The 19,793-nt window shown below is 47.3% G+C and overlaps 1 protein-coding gene across 15 annotated transcripts in view; it reads right to left on the bottom strand.

The window, feature by feature from the left end:
* Window positions 1-19,793, bottom strand: part of MSI2 (musashi RNA binding protein 2) — a 437,270-nt gene that overhangs the window by 39,175 nt on the left and 378,302 nt on the right. For 7 of the 15 annotated variants that reach the window (XM_044430028.1, XM_044430029.1, XM_044430030.1 and 4 more), the window contains one exon: window positions 2,548-2,724. The exons of the other annotated variants lie outside the window; for them this stretch is intronic. In XM_044430028.1, the coding sequence (XP_044285963.1) occupies window positions 2,548-2,724 (177 nt within the window). The remainder of the gene's footprint in view (window positions 1-2,547; window positions 2,725-19,793) is intronic. 15 annotated transcript variants of the gene reach the window in all.

The following is a 19,793-nucleotide window of genomic DNA, read 5'->3' as shown; positions in this document are numbered from 1 at the left end:
CTCAAGTTCCATTGAAAAGAGGGCAACTTTGAAAAAGCCTTCCCTGTGTAGCTTTTTCTGCGCAGCTCATCATTTCTGCCCACTCTAAACACATTCCAACCATCGAAATCATGCCAGGACACCTCGTTTTCCTAACCCTAACCCTACCCTGGTGCACACCCCTAACCCTAATAGAGGGCTCAAGTTCCATTGAAAAGAGGGCAACTTTGAAAAAGCCTTCCCTGAGTAGCTTTTTCTGCGCAGCTCATCATTTCTGCCCACTCTAAACACATTCCAACCATCGAAATCATGCCAGGTCACCTCGTTTTCCTAACCCTAACCCTACCCTGGTGCACACCCCTAACTCTAATAAAGGACTCAAGTTCCATTGAAAAGAGGGCAACTTTGAAAAAGCCTTCCCCGAGTAGCTTTTTCTGCGCAGCTCATCATTTCTGCCCACTCTAAACACATTCCAACCATCAAAACCGTGCTAGGACACCTCGTTTTTGTAACCCCGAGTCTAGACCATCAGCTGAAACAGCATGGTCACTGCTCATGGGATGATGGAAGATGTTGTCCAGCTTGGGGACAATGGGTCTTTCTCACCTCTGCGTGCATGGATGCAGCCGCAACTCTGTTCGGGTGTTCGGCTGAACACTGGAAGAGCGAGTCCTCAGATCTCTGCACATTGGGTCCAAAGAGGGTCTTCACGCATGCTCCTTGGGAACCCTAATTCAGACATGCATTCTGGAGAGGACCCTGTGAGCCGGGGCTTCGAGGCTTCTGCACACACCACACTCCCAACACAGTTACTTTTCCCCCCATGCAGGATTTCTGTAATTCTGACACTTCTCTCTTATGCAGAGGTTTTGCGTATGGGTGGTTTTTGCTACTTAAGAACCAAATTAGGCTTGGTATATAGCAGCGGTAAGAACTTGGCGTTATTCAGATGCTTTGTACTACAACTCCCAATATCCCTGACTGTTGGCCATGCTAGATGTCACTGGTGGACCTGTAGTCCAAAACTTGTGGAGGTCAACAAGCTGCTGGATCTGGCTACACCTCTTCTGTTTAAGGCAGCGAGGAACCATTTCACACATTAAGCAAATCCTGGTTTTCAAAACATCTTAAAAAAACTAGGAATTGTGACTAGTTCCAAAAACTGTTAGCCTAAACAAATTGTTAGCCTAAACATGGTCAACCCGCTCTTCCCCCATATCTTGGATAAAACCATGGTTACACAATGACTAGTTCAGATAAAACAACACTGCAGTTGGAGAAAAATGGAAGTGGATGATTTCAGTCTTCTCCTTGCAGCTACATCAGAGGATGAGAGAAATGCACACACCTAATAGATAAGGAAAGGTGTAGCAGAAAACACTTTAGGGTCAAACCACTAAGGCAACAGCTCACCACTATACATTAAGAAAATCTCCGAGATTCAAAGAGCTTTCTTAGATGAGGCATTCATTCTGTGCTCATCATTCCTGACTTCTGGCTGTTTCTGGGTTCTTCAGAGACTGTTGTGACCTCCAGTTGCACTTCTGTTTTTAAATGGCACTTTCACCAAGGTTTCTTGATAGCAGGGAAAATGCAATATTATTTGTAAAAGTAAAAGAAAACACTTCTGCTATTTGTGTAATGACTCGCTTCAGCTATGCCACAGTGCCCCCTAGAAGTTACGTAGCAGGAAGGAAACCCTGTGTGCACTCAGATTGTGATTCTGTGACAAAATCAAAAGTAGATGCAGCAGATTAACAGCCTCGTGCAGAAAATCTCAAAGTCAAAAAATTCTCAGGAGAGCAAAGATCTATCTATAGTATGCATACAACTTTTTTTTATCTTCCTCTCTCCTTTAAGCTTAACTTCTAGCCTAATCAAAAGCTCTGGAGAACTCAAAAACCAACAAACCATTTAACAACATTTTGACTGATCTTAGTAAAACTATTTTGTTTGACTGAGCATTAAAAATCTATTACATTAATATCCCATCTCTCTATAAGCAAACTCAAACTAAGAGGCATTTCCAAATGCATCTCTTTCCATTTCAGCACTTACACATTAATACTGAACAATGGACGACCTTCCTTGTGCAGTTTGAAAATGTTTTGCAGCAGCCTCCCTGTGGCTGAAGAACCCTAAACAGGCAAGGCTGCTTCAGTAGTCCAAGAACGGCGTTAATTTTGATCTGAGCCCCAGCAAAGAGAACGAAGAATAAGGCTTGTGTAAAGCAGGGCTTGCGTCTGAAGTGGTGCACAGCCCCGCGCAGCCCAGTTGGCTCCCTTCGTCTTTGGGGTTATGCCTCTCCAAAAGTCCTAAATTTCCACTGACATTTTCTCAGATATGGATAGGCTCATACAGTAGCGCAGTGCCCATCAAAATTACAACAAAGCTGACTAAAAAAAAACCTGGAACGGAGAAAAAAAATGGAGCAAAGCTTGGTAGCCAACCGGGGAGTGGCAGAGCATGCAATCCTCTTTCCGTGCATCGTCACATATGTGATGCTGTTATCATAATTTTTCTCACTTTTTTCTTTGCTTCCCCAAAGGAATGAAATTCTATACAAACCTGGGCTTTTAAACTGATCCGGGCTGGGAAGGTGGTGGAGGGGGGAGTTACTCGCTGAAGCAGGGGGCTCGCTGCGAAGCATCTGAGCCACCCGTGGCCCCATGGAACCATAGTCTGCATACGATAATGGAGCCCGTTGGTCACCGGGCGGAGAATAGAAACCGTAATCGGGGATCCCTGGAGATACAGTGACTCCATCATTGTGGATACTGGACTGGTTCTTATTTTCAATATTAAATTGTACTCTTTTTTTTTTTTTTACAGTTACAAATAATGAAAACATATGAGAACACAAAATAGAATTCAGAGGAGAGAATGGACCATGGTTTCATCCTACATGCTCAAGGGTCCTTAAAGATATAAAGGCATCGTGCCTGGATTTTTTTTTTTTTAAGTCTAGAATAAGATGTACTAGAAACGCTTGTTCTTAGCAGGTTCAATACGACATATGAACAGGGCCCAACTAACCGACATAACCAAAGGGCATAGTGCATATTGGGAAGTGCAGAGAAAAGCTGAACTGAAGCTGGCTGCTGGAAACTTTGCAATACCTACAAGGGCTCATCTACGAAGTAAAAGCCCCAACAGAGCAGTGGATACAAATATAAAGTCTGTGCATGAATTTATGTACATGAAATTGTCACACCAGATGAGTCTATGAAAACGTGTGCCAAATTTTCGCAGCCTTGCTGGGAAAAACCCTCATCTTCTCTTACCTGGATAGTCCTGGAATTCTGGATCCTCCAAGATCACCTCCCCCAGCCCCAATTTAGCACTGTATTGTACAAGAACAGCAGCTCGGGGCCCACTGTGTCTTGGAGCCCATCAGTCACCAGGCAGAGAATAAAAAACATAACTGGGGATCCCTGGAGATACAGTGACTCTATCATTGTAGATACCGGATTGATTCTCAATTTCAATATGAAATTGTATTAAATCCCTCAGCCACTGGAACTGGAGCACACATGGCCCCAGATCAGGTAAGTGAAGCTCACACCATTTTGAGCTGTTGCTTGAAATGGCCACTCTCCAAATGGCTCGTTGGGATCTGGAGTATGGTGCTTGTTCTAGCCTCATCACCCAGGAGGCATCGTTTGAGTTTAAAGGACAACAATTCTCAGCTGGGTTGGTGTATCTAGGCATACTGGAATAAAACTGCTAATGTGCTTTTTCTTTCCATCAAAGCATATTTTAATACATTACAGTAAATAAGGAAGCAGGACCAGTGTGCACTCGCATGACGAAAGCATGCGCTGCTCCTGGTGCTCGCAGCAAAAGATGCTGCAGCATCTAGAACTCTGACACACCTCCATGTTTATATTCCCCTGCCCAGCTCAAGGCAAGAGCAGCCCTGAACAGGCATGTGAAAAAATGGGAAGTTGCACTGAAAAGGGGGCAAATGGGTTTGGTCTTCTGTTAGTTTAACACTAACTATCATCAAATTAGCACAGCATCATGAAAGCAGGAAGCCCCCCAGAAGAAGCACTCAAGAAAGAACTAAGGAGGAACAGCTCACAGGAGATGGCCTTCCCAGTCCAAACTACCTCGATTCTCTACAGAGTAACTTCCAGTTGTTTCTGTTCCTTTCCTATTTGACTGAGGCAGCCAAACACCTCGCTTCCTGGAGACTGGACAAGTGCTCCTAAGCTGCATGCCGAGAAGGAACTGCAAGATGCATCACACGGGGTCAGACAGCTGAGGCATTTAGGTCCCAAACATCAGTGGAACAAGTGCAGCTACCTTCAATGACTGTTTCTCTACACCCATGTTAAGGATGCAGACTGAGAAGAGGAAGAGGAGAGGAGATTCCCCCCCCCCCCCCCCCCCCCCCCACAAGCACATTACCGGCAGAACTAACTCAAGCAGAACTCGTTTCCACACAAACCCCTTTGCCAACAGAATTCCCTCTGGTGCCACCTTGTGTTTCTCACAGAACTGACGAGCTGTGGGCTTGGATGGCTTGTCTTCCCAACTGCACCAGCCACTGGGAAGCAACCCCAGGCGGATCTGCGGGTAGGCCTCTTTCTACAGTCACATGGGGAATTCCTGCCGAGGTAGACGCAAATAATTGGTCCCTACTGAGGAGCTGTCCTCGTCGGTGGCCTTCTTTCCAGAACCTCCAGGGCACCTTTAACAAGCGGGTGTGCCAGCCCTTGCACAGAATGGCTTCTGCACACTTCAGCCCTCCCAGATGCCTGCCGCTTCTCAGGAAAAGACTTGTGCAAGCACAGCTTTGACCTCCTCTGCCTTGCACCATGTCAAACCATAAATATAGCCTGGAAAACACCAATGAGAGTGACCAGAGCTCAAAGCGAAACTTCAGGAAGACCTCACACGTGAAACGCTCTCGGAACAAAAGGTCTCTTTGGCAGCCACCTCCTGACACAGGCTCCCCTTCTCTTGCTCTCCCCCCTTCGCTTGCCACACACAATTTGGCAGCCATTTGCACCACCAGTGTTTCTGATAATAACCGTGTGTGCTCAAAAGCAGCAGGAAATTTTCAATATAACTATCATTAAGACAAAACACTTTAAATCAAAGCCATTACTGCTACTGAGAGTTAAAGCTCACCAGATTAGGCTGCTTTTTATCTTTATGAAAAATTCATAGAACAAGCTGCCAAACATCATCTTCCTGCTCAAGAGAGTAAATGATATAATAATATTTAATGCTGCCGATACAGATGAAAGTGGAGACAGAAGCAGCAAGCCGTAATGTGTACATCAGGGACACCCTGTTGAATAAGAAGCTCCGGCACTCGGCACATGTAGCACCAGGTCAGCGAGCCAACGGGAGGCTGCCTTGGCCTGCCACTTCTGCACTCCAAGAGACATGCGGCAGCTGACATTCTGATGACTTCTCCATTTGGCTGCAATTGGAGATCCACTGCACAAACGTGCTGCCAAGTTGCTGCAAAAGGTGCTTCTAAAGGACCCAGCGAGAGACAAATAGAAGCTGAGGAACACCGAACCACACGGCAGGACATGTGGTGTCTCAGGAGCTGGCCAAGGGCCTGCAGAGCTGGCGCCTCCTGAGTGGAGGGGAGAGAACCACAGGCCGTTTGTGCCAAGATTCCAAAAGCACGAACCCAGGGAACTGGGTGGTAATGAGGAGCCAGCAGTACCATGCCCTGCTCTGAAGCCGAGGTGCACTGTGCTTCCTCCACATCTTGTGGTCAAAGGGAACCACTGCCCCGCTCTTCTGGCCAAGTGGGCAGACTGCCCCCTGCCTCTTCCCGAGGGACTTGTCAATTTCCACAGCATGACCGGGGCTGGGATTTGGCAGCCTAGAGCTGGGCATCTGGCAACGTGATTTGCATTTTCAAGGCTTGACACAGCTCCTCTGTGATGTCTGGTTTTTACAAACAGGGTGACCTCAGCGGACCACAACCCTTCCCTGGTCTGTGAGCAACATGCCCGCTTCCTAGAAGAGGACTGGAATAAACAAATACGGACCATCATGTGTTGTTATGCATTGCAACTTGGAAAAAAGTCTTTTGCAGGGCAAAGAGCAGTCAGAACGAATGCAAGGAACATGCAGTCATGTTTGCAGGAATGCTTCCTGGGAGTAAACTGACAACGCGAGACGCTGCATGTAAGGGATGTGGGTGTGGGTGACGGGCAGCTATGGCTGGAACACCAGGACCAGGGCACAGGAGCAAGACGGAATCCTGCAGCAGGTTCTGAGGGCCAGAAGCAAGAGGCACATTTATCAGCTCAGTGTCAAAGCAGGGAGACAACGAAGCCAAGCAAACACAGTGCAACAGCACAGCCTAAAGGTCAAATTCCAGAAAGACGATCACGTGAGGGCAAGGTGAGGCCAGGGAGGATGGGTTGCAGGCACCTGGGAGTCAGGGTCAGGCTGGAGGCCAGGATGGGAGCAGGAACAGGCAGCAACAGACGTGAGCCAGGATCCAGGTGAGGGGATGAAGGGAGCCAGAGCACAAGGGGGTCACAAGATGGCTCCTGGTGCTGTGGCCAAGAGCAGCAGTGCAGGGAGGCCTTTGATGCTGGTCTCCAGGGCCCCAGCTGCAACCGTCCAACAGCTGCTCCTTGGACGGGCTTGCAAAGGTGTGTGCTCAGGCTCTGACCTGACGTTGCATGTGAACCGGCTCAGCATTTTCTCTCTGCGGCTTTGCAAGCCCAGCTCGACCCATCAGGCAGCTGCCTTGTTCTGTTTGGGGCAGTGGAGCAGCACTGGTGTATTTCATGTAACTGTCCATGGGGAAAGAGCTGGCCGTTCAGGCGCTGAGCTCTTGCACAGCAGGACAGAGCGCATCCGGTAAGAAAAGTCTTCATGTGTGAGAAGCACACGGCGGCTCCGAGAGGGTGGAGTCAGCTGTAAGGGACTGAACCCTCTCTGGCATGGGTCTTTCCTTCAGCTGGTTGTCTGAACCCTACGGCCTGAAGCCTCCCAGTCTTTGGAAAGCCCGTCCTTCAGTTGGCTGCTGATGCCTTCTCCTGTTTGAGCGTAGCCTCTCCAGTTACTTGAAGATACTTGCAGGTTGGTCGTGTGTTCATTCCTGGATTAAGCAGAAGGTAGGTGATCCACCAATGGGCCACTGGCCAGTTTCTGCTGCACCACCTGTGAGGAACAGTGGACTAGGTCGACTGGCTCTGATCCAGGGAAGCACTCCTTCGGTTCTTAAGTAAGCGTTTCCATAGCCAGGATTCACTTAGCTATGAATCGTAAGCCTGCACTCTTGCTTTCTGAATTTAAGACATCCCAGTGGGCCACAGGAGAAAAGACACAGCAGGTAAGACTAAGGTCAACTTGGCCCTTTCTTTTCTAATGATAAAAGACACATGGATTCTGGTCTCCAGAACGAGACGCTGCGGCACATTCTCTTCAACCGGAGCTGGGATGTGCTCAAAGGGGCTTCGTGAAATCAGACGTGCCAACGCTGCCAAGTTTGTGGCGGGCTCTTTCCACCAGCCTCTGGAATTCTCCAGTGTGGAGTTCAGTACTGCTATGAGCCAAATGTCACAGCACCGGGGGGAAAAACTAGATTCATAGCAAGTGGACAAAACAGCTATGAACCGGTAGGTGTTCTGGAATATGGTGAAGAAACAAAAGGAAGGTTTTGTATGAGGCTGGGACAGAGTCGGGGCTCTTGCTAGGTGGCAGGGCAGGGCAGGGCAGGGCAGGGCAAGGGTGTTCCACTCAGGAGTCCGATGCAACATGTAGCATTTCTTATAATGGATTATGGCAAGGATGGGTGACTTTTGCCATGTGAAAGGCAGCAGAAGAAATAGTCATTGAACCAGAAGGACACAGGTAAAGCTGCACAGCTAGAGAAGTGCACGATCTCTGTGTAATGATACAAGTTGCATCAACGTGGCCCATGTCTGGAACTCAGTAAGATCACAGGTTCCGCTTAAGGTGGTGGGGAAGCAGTCACATATGATCAGAAACATTCAGGGCACTTGAAAAATACCCTCCTCTTTAGTGGATGAGGAGATTTTGAGTGGACTTTCCTTCTCTTCAGCCATGTTCCTCCCTCGCATATCCTTTCAGACCAACAGGCCTGGTCCAAATCCTATTAGTTTGATTTGAGACTGCGTCCACATGCCTTTAACCAAGTGACCTGCAGAACTGGAATGTGGATTAGACAGTTTATAAGCATGAGGGAGGAAGGGTTTTCCTTGGAGGTGATAAACTGGAAGGCATGTTTTGTCGATCTGTTCCGCCATTTATGTAATGTGTACCTCCAGTCTTGGGCCTGGGATGGTAATGTGCTCTCAAGAGAGTTTGTCATTAAATAGGTAGTGCTGAGCATTTCCCAAAGCTCTGTCAAGACCAAAGCAACTGCAGTGAAGAGAGCACTGAAGGGAGATGCTATCTGGCAATGTCTGATACATGGAGCACGTCCCTCCGAACTAGTAAAATGCTCGTTGGCTGGGTTAGTTGAAGTCAGCCTCCATAACAAGACTGAGCAACAAACACATTATTAGCAGAGGTTCCAGCTCAACGTAAACATGAGAATTGACAACTGACTGTTGACAAATGATTGCAGACATGCTAATAAAGTACTTGACATGTACATTTTTGTGAAAACAAACGCGAACTAAACTCGACGGAAGCCATCTCTTTCAAGCCCTCCAATTGCTCACAGCAGCAAATAAATACATTTCTCATCTTAGGGATAATGTTTTCTGAGCGATCAATATTTATAGTGTAATCAAAATTCCCCCTATCATGAATTAAACACAGTACCACTCTCACACGGGGCCATCGCACACGGGAGGGTGTGCAAAGCTTCGCAAAGAGAAACTGCAATCAGGGAGCGCGTTCTTCTTGCAGCATTTGACAAAAGAGTTTCCACTTGAGGGGCTCATCTTTAATCATTATAAAAGCACAGAAGTTTAATCCATTTTTGATGCAAGTGCTAATAGCTCTGTGTCCTTGAAGTTCAAAGTGGTCTTCGTGCATGTCACTAATTAGCCAAGCAAGCAGCCAGTCCACTTCCTCTGATGCTTCTAATTAGATCCCTAACAACAAACAAGTGTCGACCTGAGAAAGGGTGCGCTGCATTTTTCTCCTGTGCTACTAGCGTGGAGGGCAGATACTGTCCCACGACCCACCGGAAAAGCCCAGGCTCCTGCAGAATTTGGGGCACGGGTGGGGGATACACCACAACACACGTCTGGATGAAAGTGGCGCTGAAGACACAAGCTGGCACTGCAACATGGTTGACTAGAGAAATCGGCTTGGTCGGACATAACGGTTTTTGGAACAGAAGGAAGGGAATCTACTCAGAATGCTTTACCAAGCTCTATTAGAACTACTGGGGAGTGCGTTCACACCATCACATGAGCAAAGTGTTTGGAATTCCACTACACAGAGATCTCCATTCTGTGGCAAATGCTACAACAGATCCCCCTGGGAAAGGATGTCCTGGAAACTGCACGGTGGTTCCTCACACACCTGTCCCCTGCATCCAACAGGCTCTTCCCAAACCACAGGCCTGGTACTGATCTCAGCCAAGATGGCATCTACCCCTTTCCATACCAGAGCTGGACCACAATCTGCAAGGCTCCCCGGCCACCGACCATTCTGCACAGCTTAGCCACAGGTGCTGCACTATAGAAATAAGAATGTCCAGCTATGGTGAGAATGAGACAAGGAGCACGTTCCCCTTATCGAATCTACATCCCTTTCCTAGATGTGCCAAGATGAATTGGCCCCCATTCTAGAGGAGAATTCCTAGTGTTGGTTCCAGACTAGGAAGGTTTTGCACTGCTACTGGATTTCTCTGGGGCGGACTCCACAGGCTCAGGATCAGATGCTCAAACCTTGCACAACCTAAAAGGGTTCAGCTTTGGCCTTAAAATGCCCTGCACCTTCTCTGTTCTTGGTTTCTGCATTTTCTGCTCTTCAACTTTGACAACTTAATGCCTACCTTTGTTTCTGTGTCCAGCTATTGAAAGCAAAGCTACAAGTCACCTTACAGAATTCTTTCCTTTTGCTTTATCATAGGGAATGATCTAACCTCTCTGACTTTTTCAGTCCCTGTTCAGCGATAAGGTTTCAACTGCTACCTTTTTACCACTGGTGACCAGATTTGCATTAATTGTTTACCATAGCCTGGACAGGCCTTTTATTAATATTAATGAGTGACTGGGAAGAAAGGGACCCTTTATTTTTAGCCTACTCTAATTGCGTAGTAATTATTCATCTACAAAACAAATGAGCCGAACTCCATTGCTATGGCAACTGAAACTCTGGCCTCCCACTGTAGCACATTAACAGGCGATCACTCCTGTTATATATTAAATGGAGGCCTTTTGTGCGACAACAAGAAAAAAATAGAAGGGAAAATTAAAATAAAGTCCGGACATTCTTTGGCCGGACATTCTTTAGCAAGCCAGTCACCTCTTGAAATGCATGGTATCATACAGCCGATGGTGTATGGTGTATCATATCTATTTATTCAAAATATGTATTTACTTTTCAATGTAAAGTTCTCATAGAGGTTGGCCTAGTCATAGAGTGCAGCAATTGGAAAGAAGTCTTTGTGAAAACATCTCAAATCTCAACTTTCCAATGCCGTTTGATGGCTCTTTGAAGAAAAACATTTGGACAATCTGCAGTTGAGACTGTCAACTGCTGTAAAGACAGGTGAGCCAAAATATGCCGTTGTGCACTGAACGTTTCAGCCTGGGCTCAGTAAACTACAAGGTGCAATTGTATACATGTTGATTGAGCCGACAGAAAAGAGTCCGACAACTCCTAGCATCCCCCAGCCATCTGGGCATGTAGGACGAGTGCAATGCCACTAACCCAGCCGTGCTCCCTGCCAAATGGTGTACGGAAAGGGTTCCATACTGCCAGGATCCGGGCAGCTGTGGGACTCCATCTGGGGTGGCCAGAACTGGAATGGGTCCCACACAATTGCAGGATTGGGCCCAGGCCCTGCTGGAGCACTCAGCCTCCTGAGGAGCACCAGCTGGGAGACCTGCGAGGGGGCAGCTGGGGACAGGTTAAATGGAGCCTTGCTATGGGGAGAGAAGGAAAAATGGGAGTACATCAAGCAGTTGTTCTGGGCCTTGCCAAAGGTGGAGTAAAATTCATTTGTGGAACGGAAGAACCTTTCATGCCCCTTTCCCCTGAACACATGATTAGTCTGTCTGGCTCACAGGACCGTTCAGGGAGACGTGGAGTGTGCTGAATGAGGCACCCTGCAAGTCAGAGCAGATTCTTTGGAAGAGTGTTTGCCCATTGAAAATAATTCCGCTGATTGAGAAAACCATTACAACTTAGCGACTACATTCATTAAAGATTAACTTATACTGTACTTAAGTCTGCACTCCTGAGCTGGTCACTAATTGCGCTGGAGATGATTTATCAAGTGCCCTGGATATTTTATTACAAAATAAGTGATTAAAAGCTGATGTATTTTATCCACAATAGAGTCTAGCAAAATGACTGCAGCTGAGGTCAGGACGTGGCTGTGGAAATATCTGACAACTGCGGATTTACATACTGCCTGCATGTGCTCTGGAAAAGAGTCAGCACTTCATGGCAAAGTGTGATGCCATCTGGCAGTGAATGAGGCCAAAAGACGCGCTGGAAGAGACTCACAGGTATCTGGTGTCTTGTTGCAGGATGTTTCCCCAGTGAAATGTGGGACTCCAGAAGCTAAGTGAAAATACCTATACTTCTAGTTCTTTTTGAAGAAGGAACATAAGAATGACAATACACAGAGCAGGATGGAGAAAACCCACTGCTAGAAAGGTGCTCCTCCACTTTCTCAAAGGACGGACTATACCTATCCTGCCCCAACCAAGTGCCCTCCAGTTTGCTCCAGACTACAACTCCCAGCCTCCTCCACTGTGGTCCAGGCATCTGGAGGGCACTAGGCCGGGGAAAGCTGGTCTGAGATGTATTTAAATTATGCATTTTTCTCTACCAATGTATGCTCAAGACTTTCGGTGCTTTGCCACCATTCCTTTAAACAGATGACTGATTAAGGAATGAAATTCCATGGACTCATATATCCCTAATTCTTCCCAGAGTAGCTTAAGATATTCTCACACAAGCGCCCATCTGGAAAGAAGCTTGCCAAAGTTCACTTCGCATGGCACCATTTTTGGGCGCGGCAGAGAGAACGCTGCCTGTGCGAGAGACCCTTCACTGTCGTCTCTGGGGATGTCTAAGGACCCAGTGCAATGCAGATCTTGACTGATGTGTACACGGTTATAGCTGCATCACTAACCCTGAGCTAGCATGTTGACTCTGCTTCGCTAAACAGGAAAGGAGCGGGCCAGATGGGTGGCCGTAGCTCTGCTATTGTTCTGTTCTGTTGCTCAATCCCTACTTTGGCTCAGTCTTCTCCCCAAAGAAGATGAAGTAGTGCAGGGAACACTTACAGTATTTGCAAATGGCTGGTTGGGAGGGCTAATACGTTGGAAGGCAGAAAGACAGTGCAAGGTGATCTCAATAGGGTGTAGTGCTGAGCTGAAAGCAACAGAACGAAATTCAACAGGCAGATGCCAAGTTCTGCACCTGGTAAAAGGAAACCCGATGCATCATTACAGGATGGGGAATACTTGGCTCAACAATATTGCATATGAGAAGGATTTTGGAATTGTTGTAGATCACAAGCTGAGCCAGCAAAGTAATGTGGCTGCAAAAGGGGCAAATGCTATTTCAGGCTGCATTAATGGAAGTATCACTTCAAATCCCATGAAGTTCTAGTTTTCCTTTACTGAGCACTGGTTAGGCCTCATCTGGAGTCCTGTGTCCAGTTCTGGGCACCAGAGTGGAAGATGCAGACAAGCTGGGAAGGGACTGGAGACAAAGCCCTCTGAAGAGAGACTGACTGAACTGGGCGTGCTTAGCCTTGAGGAGAGAAGACTAAGGGGAGAGAGGATAGTACTCTACAAGTACTTGAAAGGCTGTCACAAAGAGGAAGGCCAGGAGCTCTTCCCAATCATTCCAGAGTGCAGAATTTGGAATAATGAGTTCAAGTCACAGGAAACCAGATTCTGGCTGGCTACAAGGAAAAATTCCCCATTAGAGCAGTATGACAACAGAACCAATGTGCTATGGAAGTTGGGGGCTCTCCCATCCAAGATCCCTCTCAGCCATCTTAGTTTAACCTGGAGACCTGCACTGAGCAGGAGGCTGAACCCGATGGCCCTCTAGGTCATCAGCAGTTCTACTGTTCTATCAATTCTGTTCTGTCCAAAGGACCTGGTATCATGCATGGCAATCCTTTTAGGCAGGGACCTCAATCCCAGCTAAAATAATCTTGGGTAGCAGGGCTGGGAATGGTCCCTCCCTACCCCTTGGAAAGCCACCACTACCCACAATGGGTGGGTTTCAGTCAGTGGCTCCGAACTGCAGGCCCCCAGAAGGTGCTGGTCTACAGCTGCCACCATCCAGTGGCTCTGTTGCATGGAAAGGATGGGAGTCGTCCTCCAACACACCTTGTGAGCTCTTGGGGCAGAACTGATATGAACGCCAAGGCAGCATCTTTCTTCCACGTCTAAGGACCCTGCAGACTGGTGAGGGTCCAATGGCACAGAGGGACCGATCATCTAACTCTGCCTGTTTCGTATGCTCGGCAGCACAAGAAGTGACTAGGGAACGGTTTCAGCCCCCCACATCCTCCAGTCCAAGGCTCTGCCTAAGAGCCTAGGGTGCAGTTTCCGGTCAGCAATAGAGCAAAGATAACCAGCCAGGTCCCCCGAACACAACATGGATTCTTTGGACTACACCACCCATAAATCACTGGGGTTTATGGGAATCACTGTCTAAAACACTGGAAGGGTAGCAGGTTGCCTGTCCTTGGTGTGGAAAGTACTTGGGTTAGATGGGCCACATCCTGTTTTGCATGCAGGCCGGGAAGTGCCCCATTTGGAAGGGCTCAATGACCTTTCCCAACAAGGAGGTTTCCAGTGGTGTTGGACTACCGCTCCCATCATCACAAGCCATCAGAACGGTAGTCCAACATATTGAGGAGGGTGTGGCATGTTAGGGGCAGCCTTTCCACTTAACTCCTTCTGGATCTTTCCATTACAGCATAGAATCAAAATGAATTGTCTTGTTGATACATCAGGATGGTCTCTTTCAGTTGCATCGGCTTTGTGGGGCTTAATTTACTACAATTACGGGCTTTCCCAGAGATGGAAACCATTTGGGTAAGGGAGGAGGGGCTTTCTCCCAGATGGGCCTTGCTACTCTGGCTATTGTGAGCCGCCTCGAGGCTTGGTTGCGATGGGGGCGGCATAGAAATGTTTTAAATAAATAAATAGATAATATTGAGAATATCTGACTTGGATTAACTTTTACGTCCTCCTGAAACAGCTAACAAATTGCTTTTTAAAGCGGCCAGAACTTCTTCTAGGCAACCACCTTGGACTGGAAAAAAAATTCCCAAGTGCTTATCCAAACCGTTTCAACATGTGGCATCATCCTTCTGAGTAGAGAAGCTCAACTTTTGCACCATCTTTTTCATTGTCGCAAAACTAAATATTTGAAAGTGCCCGAGTTAAGAGTATGATGCTTCCATAGAGCCCGAAGTGCCTCCCAGCCTGCCTGATCTTGGAAGCTAAGCAGGGTCAAGCCGGGTTAGAATCTGGATGGGAGACTTGAGTCCTGCACGGAGCAGGGGATTGGACCCATTGGCCTTCTAGGCCTCCTCCAATTTGCACGCTTCTATGGTTCACCTAAATTGTGGATTGCTGCTTCCCGTGCAATTTTCCGCTTTGCTAAGTTTTAGATATGCTTCTTTTCTAATTTCCCTGCTTTGCACATTAAACAGTAGGTCCCATAATTTCTTGTAGTGGATTGCTACTTAAGGGTTAAATTATGTACCTTCGCAGCAAGCAGTTTATAACTCCGAAACATCGAGGAATGGCATGTACTTCTCATTTGGGTCAACACATTTTGGAACGGGGGCTTCCGTGTGTTGGACGGCCCACTGGACAAGACAGACATTCTATCCTAGCTACGTATGAACACGCAATTTAATTAATCTCTTTCCTGTGACATGTGCTGAGTCAAGTCTTCCTTTAGCTGTTTAGACAGAGCATGCTAGTAAGTGAATACACTCAAAGCAGCGGTGCATCTTCAGGCAAGATGCTGAGCTGGCTAGAGCAGGGTGGGGGGCTGTGGTGCGAGAATCTGTTCTCGAGCAGGGAATGCGCTGGCAAAAGAGCAGTGGTCACAGACCAAATGCAATGTGGCACTCGGGACTTGAGTTACCAGCCACCAATCCTACTCGCTGTAGCATATTTAGAAAACGATTTTGAGAAGCTGAGTAGGGACAACTGGGTGTAAAAAAGGAGGGGGGGAAAAAGGAAACATATGAAAAAAGGAAAACAAATGTAAAAGACAGTTTTCTGGCTCAATGATGAAGATGATGAAACTTGTCTCGGGAGACCTAATATTGGCCAGTAATGAAATGTCCAGCCATACCTGAGAAAAAAGATCCTCCTGTAATTCGGTGAAGGGGGAATTAATACAAGTTGTGGCAAGCACCGGGTTTGTGGTATGGCCAAATTTGCCTTTCCGGATCTAAAACCAATTCCCTTGTGCCTCAGTACGGTCCGACAGTCACGCACTCAACCCTCCAGAAGGCAGCTTTCCTGCTCAGCCAGGTTTATGGATGAAAATATTGAAAAGTTCAATGCACTATTGAAAACGGTGATGGTATAAGGTTTGTTGGAATGAAAACGTGGCCTCAAACATTAGGACACTTACGTATGAGTAACTCCCATTGGCTTACGTGAGAACTACCCACAAGTAAATGTATTTTGCATGAAAACGCCATCTCTTTCTTTTATCGCGACAGGCAAAAATAGGAAAGCCCTCGCTGATGGTCAGTTGGCTTCCACAGCTGGAATGCGGAGGGCTCTTACTTGCTGAATTTGCTAAGCCCCAGCTGGGAATTGATGGCCAATGTACCACTGGATCTTGGCACTGGGTGGAACTCTACAGCAGCAGGCCTATTCTCCCAATTGAACCATGCCTACGCCTGGATTGCCACGCTCTTTCGAGTTGACAGTTACCTATCATATCAACTCAATGCATGTTCTACAACTACGTCTACTGCTACCAGTAATGACTACTACAAGTGCATGCATTTAGTTCAGTCCCACAGATACATAACACTCTAAGAACAGGCAAGGGGAGATGTGAGATGTTTTACGAACGACATGTGTTTCATTTTATTAAGTAAGGGAAAGCAATAAAACCAAAGAGAGAAGGTGTACTAAAATAAAACAAATGAAACAAATAATAATTGAAGAGAGAGAGACATTTTTCAAGAGTTGGATATGAGTTGTTTCTTGAACCGTTTCATCTGAACAAGCAAAAAAACATGCAACCCCAGCTGCTACTAACAAGAAGCTGGACACACAGAGGATTAATAGGTGTGGACAAACCTTCCTGCTGAGCGTGCTCAGAAGAGTGTTTGAGAGGAGTGCACGTCCCAGTGTAAGAGAGGCCGGAAAGAATGCCTCAGAGACCCCCTCTCTCACAGCAGCCCCAACCAAGCAAGAGAGAAAACAACAAGAACATAACTACTCACTCACCATCAGGGTCAGTAGCTCGTGTCATGAGAATTGTTATGGCCGGCAAGTGTAAAGGACAGTAAGGAGTCGTGCAGCTCGGGACTGCGGGAGGAGCCGTGCTCTAGCCGAGGGGGCAGGCAGAGAAGGGCGGCTTCTGCTGGGGCCCTCCCTTGCCGGTGTCGCCGCTCGCTTCCCAGCGCAGGGACTTGCAGGGGGCCACGCAGGGGAGCGGCCGGCAGCAGAATCTCTGGCCCTCGGGATGATCACAAGGACCGAGCCTCGGATGTACAGAGTGAAGACCCTTGCCTCAGAATTGGAAACAGCCCGATGGCTTTGCTTTCTCCCAGGGGGAGCAAAGCAGCAAATGGCATTTTCAAGGAATGCAGACAGAACCTCCCCCACCCCATGGAGTGGAGGCATCGGGACTCGCCAGCCTCCGCCACTCAGCTAAGGAAAGTGTGGGATGGGTGCCCCATAGGGAGGCCCGTATGCCTAATAGCCCAGTGTGGAAATGTCTCAGGAATGAGGCCTTTGCACCTAGAGACCTCTGCACGGCCCACGTCTCATCCACGTGGCCGTTGGGACATGGGGAGGCAGCAGCCATGCACCCACTCCATGGACTGGGGAAGCAAAGTGTTGGCGCTTCAAATATGCCAGAGGAACCCTTCACCTGAACGTAATGGCATCCTGTCAGCAAAGGCAGGATGCCTTTCCTACGAAGCATGCAGTAAAGAATGTGCCCAGAGCAGCTGCGTCCTTCACACTGGACAGGGAACGCTGGCTTCCACACGAGATCTGTGCATACTCCGGATGGGGACAAACGCGGCGCTGATAGTGAAACTGTCTCAGGGCGGTTTGCTGCAGAACGCTGACTGCCATAGCAATGGGGCTCCAGTCCTGACTCATTAAAAATGGCATCCAGGCTAAGTGAAGTGCTGGGAAGGTAAGCCAGAAGGCCTGGCTTACAAGAAGAACCCGGTTTCCTTACCAATGGGGTGAGCTTAGCCTTCATTCTGTCACGAAGAGAAGGCGACAGGGCAGGGCATTTTGGCTGCTGTGGAATTCCCTACCAAGAAGACAGTTTGGACCCATCTTTGATGTAATTTAGGTAGACAGGCAAGGTGTTTCTATTTAGCTAAGCTTTTAGTGTATTTTCAGCTTGCCTTTTGTTGTTACCTGTTTTTCTTTGGGCTTGTTTTAATGCTCTGTGATTTTATTTGTAAAGCTATTCTCATTGTTATCTGCCTTAGTCAGGAGGCTGTCCTGACCTAGAGGTGGGATAGCAGAATTCGCTTGAATTTGCATAGCTCCCAGCTTCTAGACTAATGCCAGAGCTTTCTCTTCACCCAAAAGGAAAATATGGCCCCTGTTGGCGAGGGGAAGAGATTTCCATGTACACGCATCCTCCTCCTGCGTGTGCAAGGGAGTCTCCCGTGCTTCGGGGAGCAAAATTCTCCACTGTTTTAGTTCTAAGCGCAAACACTGCGCCTGGAGGCTTTCTTGACCCGTCTTCCCTTGTGTAGAGGGGAGGTGCAAGACACCCCCTCCATGTAATATTCTCATTAGGGGGAGACCCAGACATGCTTACTGAATTGAAGAGTGTCTTATCATTTGGATAATAAATTTAAGACACCGTGCTCTCAGCTCAGGATGGGGTCTGGCAAAGGCGCCTTGTGTAACATCCCTGTAATCAACCAAGAATGGATGGCCGAGGTTTCTAGCCAATGTTTTCCCTTCTTTATTGTCCTGTAATGAATCAGTCTGGAGCTCAATCTGCAGGGCACTTGCACTCCGATGCTCCTGAAAACACTTCACTATCAGCATCGGTTCCCTTCCAGGGAAATCCTACAGTCAAGGTATAGAGTCGCAGGGGTGGCATTGCATGCGGGGAAAAACTCTGAAAACACAGGCGGTGTATGTCGGGCTACCATACTGCTCTTTAAACTTGCCAGATAAGTCGTTGTTAATTTTGGTTAGAGCTAGCTTTGTATCACATGTTAATTTGTTCTTTCTTTTAAAACCAAATAAAAATAAAAAGATAAAGTAAAAAGAATCAAATGATATCAAGCAGAGAAATTGGCTGATGCTCTATTCAGTTGCAATGGACACCAATCGCACTCTAATTAAAACAGGACAACAATAAAGGTCGAGGTTTATCTGGTAGAACCCTGAGCTTTTCTATGGGAAAACTCATCATCTCTATTTAAAATAAGACTGGAACTGAATCAGGATAAATTAAGGGGAAAGGACATAGAAGATTGTCCATTCTTCCTCAAATAATAGATAAAATCTTTTTCTTAAAAAAAAAAAGGTAGAAATAAAGGAAAAAGAAGGGAAAGGAAAAATATTATCCCAATGTTGCTTAGCAAGTCCCCTCCTCCCCAGATCTTTCTTACAAACCACAACATTAAACTGCTATGGATGATCCTTTGTAGCCCCAGAAACAGTGCCAGTTTGCATGGAACGGAGTTCTCCAAGCATCTCACTTTGGACCCTAAAGAATCCAGTTTGTACCCCAAAATCTAATGGGGGCGGTAATGCTTGGCAGCCCTTTCCACTTTGGGGATCTTCCCCCCTTTTTGGGGGGGTGGGACTGAAGAGGCCTAGCTAATAACGAGCATAGAAATTCCACACTAAATGAATATAATCATGAGAGAGCTGAATAAAACCGATACCGCCAGTCTCTTTGCTACATGTCTCATTGTGTACAAATCTGGCAGGGGAATTTGGGCCCAGGCAGAATGCGTCCAATTGTTTCTTCCCTTCTCCCACCACATCCAATAACTCACTTAAAATGAGCAAGAACAAATGGCTGAGTAAACATGCTAGGCAAGAGAGAAAGAGATGCGCAAGTAAGACGGGTTGGGGAGCTACTGAACCCACTCAAAGAGGGGGAGCCTCCCCTCTGTCCTTGCTCTTGCATTCAGAATTGCTAACAAGCGAACACAGCAACAAAGAAAGGCTCTGGTCAGTCTTAACAGCCCACTCATGATTGAATCAACTGGTCAGTTATGCCGAGGTGCTAATTCACATCTCCTGAAATTGATAAGGTAACGCTTAGCTCTCCCTCCCATAGCAGGAGGGACTCTAGGGTTTGGAAGGGAGCGGAGCTTTTCATAGGTGGACAGAAAAGGGTTAATATTTCTTAAGAAAAATGAGAGCCAGAGTTTGCAGCAGGTAACAAAAGGTGAAGCTATATCCAAGCTCAAAGAGCGCATTGGT

This window comes from Varanus komodoensis, unplaced genomic scaffold (assembly GCF_004798865.1).
Source record: "Varanus komodoensis strain SLA01 unplaced genomic scaffold, ASM479886v1 scaffold20_1, whole genome shotgun sequence".
NCBI classification, from domain to species: Eukaryota; Metazoa; Chordata; class Lepidosauria; order Squamata; family Varanidae; genus Varanus; species Varanus komodoensis.
The sequence above is the reverse complement of the archived record's forward strand: the minus strand, read 5'-3'. Positions and strand labels throughout refer to the sequence as shown.